General features: G+C 46.8%; 1 protein-coding gene across 1 annotated transcript in view; it reads left to right on the top strand.

The window, feature by feature from the left end:
* Positions 1-4,182, top strand: part of BRAP (BRCA1 associated protein) — an 18,913-nt gene extending 14,731 nt beyond the window's left edge. The window contains exon 12 of the mRNA XM_019538794.1: positions 1,006-4,182. Within this exon, the coding sequence (XP_019394339.1) occupies positions 1,006-1,366 (361 nt within the window). The 3' untranslated portion in view covers positions 1,367-4,182. The remainder of the gene's footprint in view (positions 1-1,005) is intronic.
* The last annotated feature ends 793 nt before the right edge of the window (positions 4,183-4,975 follow it).

The raw sequence follows: 4,975 nt of genomic DNA, 5'->3' as shown, positions 1-4,975 counted from the left end.
CTGATGAAGATGTTGAACCATGTGGGCCCGAGAACTGAGCCCTGGTGGACCCCACTGCCCACGTCCCTCCAGGTCAAATAGGACCCATCCACCACCACTCTCTGGGTGCGGCCCTCCAGCCAGTTAGTGACCCATTTGACTGTGTAGGTGTCGACGCCATGGTGCCCTAGTTTTTTAATGAGAATGGGGTTACAGACGGTGTCAAAGGCCTTCCTAAAGTCCAGAAATACTACATCCACTGCTACCCCTGTGTCTAAGGATTTTGTGACCTGGTCATAGAAGGCTACCAAGTTGGTCTGACAGGACCTGCCCCCAGTGAACCCATGTTGGTTGCCCAACACCAGAAGGGGTTCAGTCTCTCGAAGGTGGAAGGCTGCCTGTGGAACCAGCACATGGGATGTGCTGCAGCGAACAGATTGAAGTTCTGCCTTAAGCCCCAGCCCCACATTGTCACTGCTGCACGATCCCGACCCTGCCCGCTCCACTCTGACACCACTCTCTGGCCAAGGACACCTTGCCCACAGATGTCACGGGGCCATTTCTATGGATGCCCACCTGTCTGCTCCACCCTGTGCTCCTGGCAGTGAGTGCAGGGCAGACACGCTAGAGTGCCTGGGTAGTAGGGCTGGGTCTAGTGGCAGTGGTGACACCGGCAGCAGCAACTAGTGTGATGGGGAGAGCGACCTGCCATTTGTGCAAGCTGCCAGGAAGCCAAGTCCGGCTGCCCCTGCCATGCTGCCTGGCCCTGCAGACAACAGTTCCTGGCATGCCCAAGAGCTCCATTCCAGGCAGCACTTCCTCATCCAGGGGTGGTGGGACTAGTTGCATGCTCCACAGCCTGGGCTGCTCTCCCCACATCTAGTCCTGGCAGGATGGAGGGACCCGCTACAGGCTGAATAGAATCACTTAGTGGGTTGGATCTGGCCCATGGGCTGTATTTTTTCTTTTTTTTTATTTATTTTTGCCCACCCCTAGCCTAACTTCTTTGTTGCATGCATTTTTAAGGTGCGCTCAGCTGAATAACAAAGTGTCAAAGCTCTCCAGTGAGCTGAAGGAGGAACAAGAACTGAACAAATGCTTGCGAGCTAATCAAGTCTTGCTTCAGAACAAGCTGAAGGAGGAAGAAAAGGTGCTGAAGGAAACTTGTGAGCAGAAGGACCTTCAGATCTCGGAGATCCAGGAGCAGCTGCGAGACGTAATGTTCTATCTAGAAACACAGCAGAAAATTAACCACCTCCCGGCTGAGACGAGGCAGGAGATCCAGGAAGGACAGATCAACATTGCGATGGCATCTTCTGCAAGCACCCCAGCAGGGGGCACAGGCAAACCCTCTTCCAGGAGGGGCCGGGGCAAAAGGGGCAAGTGAGGTTTAGGTCAGTCTTGCCCAACTGAACGTGCTTCTGAAAAGCCAGGCACAGGAGTTTCAGGACTCGGGCTGAATGCTAGGTTGAACACTACACACCCAGTCTGGTAAGGTTCAGTTAGAAGCTGTTCTTGGAGCTTTTCATAAAGCTGTCTGCCAGCCAACGGGGAGTCTATGGTATTTAAAACCATCTCACTGCACTATCTAGCTAATGTTAGACGGATCTTAACTATCATTTTACCTTCCTACCTTCTGAAAGCCCCTCCCCATGCTGTGCAGTTTACCTTCTCCTTGGAGTGTGTAGCCTGTTTTAGGTGAGTGTATTTCAAGTCCAAAAGCAAATCGCAGATTCCCTCCAAAGGGATATTGCACCAGAGCTTGGGCCAAATGCTGACTTCCATCTCTTCCCTTAAAGGCCAAGCTTAGAAATGTTCCTATTTAATAAAAGCTTTTATTTGAAAATCACTTTTCAGATACAAGTGCCCCCCCACCCCTTTAGACTGTGCAACCAGAGCCCTGCAGCAGTGTGTTAATACAGGTATAAAGTAGTTAGCTTAGACATGAAACAGAGCTAAGTGTAAACCATGTTTTTGCTGTCAAGAAGTCTTAGATATGATCATTTTGGAACATATCTAAGATGGTAGCTGCTGTAAGGGAATTCATGTTCAGGCAATTAGCCGCTTATTCCTTGAGGCGGTCTGGTGCTGTGCTAATGGCTTTAGAGTGCAAAAGCACACATGAGCTTTGTGCTGCTGAAATTATTTAGCATAACAATAATCATTTCTATTCATTGAGAACCTTTCACAGAAGGACCTGTTGCATGCTTCCAGCCATTGCCGATCAGCACTGACAGGATGTATATCTTCTTAGAATAAAATGCATATGCATTGTATAAATGCAGTTTAAATGTGGGGAAGGCAGTAATGACACTAGTGAGGCAGGGGAATGAATTGTGCGAGAACAGTCACTTAGATCTGTCACCTTTCAGGGTCTGTCCCACATACTCATACTTCACAGCAGTTGCCTTCCATCCCTTAAGGAATTGTGTGTGCTCTGCGTGCAACCTAAACAGCTTGTTATCGGGCTGAAACGTAAGCAAGCTCCACCCAGAGTTGAGTGCAAAAGCAGTTCACTGACTGGATGCGCCTATTTATATCCACTTCCCACAGTATTTGAACACTTAATGCTCCCTTTTTCCTTGCACCTGTAACGTGCTCTAGTTTTTTCTGGCAGAGATGTGTATTCAAAAATCACCATACAGTCTGCCCCGTTGGCAGGGAAACTCTTGAGGGAGAATCCAGTGTACAAACCTGACTCTTGGTCCTAGAACATGTACTAACTTTTGACAGCTCGCCCTGCAAAACTTGCCCGTTCGCAAAGGCTTGAATGCATTGGTCCCATTCTGTTGTGCTTGATGGGTACCAAGCATCAAACAGAAACTGGGCTCATCCTTCCCTACCAATGAGTGGAGGTGGGAATCTTGTGCCCAGGCCCCAAGAACTAAAGCAGATCCTGTTCGGTTACTGGACCTGTAGTTATGACGTTGGTGTGGGATTTTTATTTTATTATTTTTAAATGCTGAAACAGTGGAAGTGCAGCTGTGATTTGCCCAACTCCTAGGAGGAGCTAAGAAGTGAAACTAGTGTTAGTGTTGTATAGCAGACTAAATCATTCTCGTGATAGGGTCACATGTGAGTTATAGTAGTCACAACCAGGACAGAAAGGCTAAAATCTAGTTTTAACCAGTTGCAGGCTTATTTTTAAGAACATTCCACTATACATGGCTCTCAGCACACTGTATGCTGCTTTGTCTTTGGTTTCTAGACATGCTCCAGCTTAAGCTTTTATCTCTTTTTTAACTTTGTAGCATGAATGTAACTTAATTTTTTCTAATGTGTGGATTGGACAAACAGGTTTCAGCCTTCTGTAAAATACAGAATCAGACTTCTACAATCTAGCTTGCTCTCCTATAGAAATTCTATTTTATTTAAAATCTATTTTTACACCAGTCGGGATCCTCCTGTCTTTTGCTGATAGCTTGCTTTCTGTAGAGCACTGAGATGCTGTACTAGATTTTTTTAATCTAAAATGTGGTGTATGGTAGGGATTTTGGAGAGGAAGGGTTGAGGGGTAGGGTAGTATCTGTTCACACTGTTGAGGAACATCTCCAATAGTGAAGGAGAGTTGCATTTTGAGGGTCAGAAAGAGAATAGTCCAAGAGACATGGTGGAGAAACTTGAAATAAAATGGTGGCAAAAGTGAAACTGCCTCCAAGTTTTATCAAAGTAAATATTAGGAAAGCCAGTTTAAATCCACCTTGTGCCTGGAGCATACACGATGGTCAACATCCTGTAAAGTGGGCAGATGTTTCTGAGTTGGTCTTCATATCTGATTCATCTCTCTCTGCAACTGAAGATGAACAGGCTGGGGTTGAACAAAACTCCTTGTTGGAGCTAAACTGCTTTGTCCGGAAGGTGCCCCATCCTCCTCCAGCCTCGCAAGGCTTCACCTAGAAGCCTGCATGTCTGCTGCCTATACCACTCTTTGGCTATGGTGAAATAGGACTTTGCTCTCCTGAGCAGTAGCACAGCACTTTCCACAGGCACCAAGTTATCTTGAAGAAGTTTGCCAAGTGTTTGCACAGAATTTAATCTGGTTTGGTTTTTTGGTTTTGGTTTCGTTTTGTTTTTTTGGTTGGGGATTTTTTTTTTAAGATGGAAAAAGAGAACCTGACCAATTCCCTTTTAAGACTGATACTGTACTGTCCTGTAACATCTGAAACAAAAATTAATGGCTGTATTAAAACTGCTGAAAAGTGGGTGGATGGATGGTCGGTCTCTCTCTCTCTCTCTCTCCCCCTCCTTAAATGCAACTGAGTGGTGGTATTCAGCTAGTGCTGTAGGAAAATCACTCTCTGCTTTCTAAGTTGGATGATGAAAGAGTCCGGCTGCATCTAAGGGGAAGACAGTCCCAGCTTGTTCATCACTACTTGAACTTGGGGGTGTAGGCGGGGGCAAAGGGAGTCTGGCTTTATTTTCTTAAGTGCTTTCATGTGTGGTTTATCCTAGCTAGATGCCTCATTTGCTTGGATTTGCTGTCAGGGATAGAACTAATGACAGCTCTGACCTCTAAACACCTCTCCTTAGGCCTTTGCTCTAGCTTCTCTTGTGTTGAATTGTGCAGTTCTTCTGCTCCAAGAACAAGCCTTCAGCTGTGGCTCCCAGTTCCCCGCTGCTGTGAGTGCCTCAGCAGGCCCACCACGTTTAGTTAGGAATTCGGTTCCTCCCAGGACTTCTGCCCATGGCCGCCAGTCGCCGGAAAACTTTGGAGCAAAGTGTGTATGTGTTGGGACCAAAGCATTTTGGAGAGAGCTGGCCTTAAACAAGACTGCAACATCCAGCTTCTATAGTGTTTACAGTCTAATAGAAACTTCTTTTTTCCCCCTGCTAGTGGCACAAGTTTTTTTTTTTTAGGGGCCTATAGCTCCTTCCCGAGTCCCCTTCTCCGGGAACATGTGCTCCCCTCATAGCTATTTAGTGTCCCTTTAGCCTCCAGGTGAGCAAAGCAGCCATCAGACTTGGTACTGGAGCCTGGAAGTACTGGGCTGTCCTG

The sequence above is a fragment of the Crocodylus porosus genome, unplaced genomic scaffold (assembly GCF_001723895.1).
Source record: "Crocodylus porosus isolate Cpor-Errol unplaced genomic scaffold, CroPor_comp1, whole genome shotgun sequence".
Lineage (NCBI taxonomy): Eukaryota > Metazoa > Chordata > Crocodylia > Crocodylidae > Crocodylus > Crocodylus porosus.
This window is presented reverse-complemented; position numbering and strand designations above follow the sequence as displayed.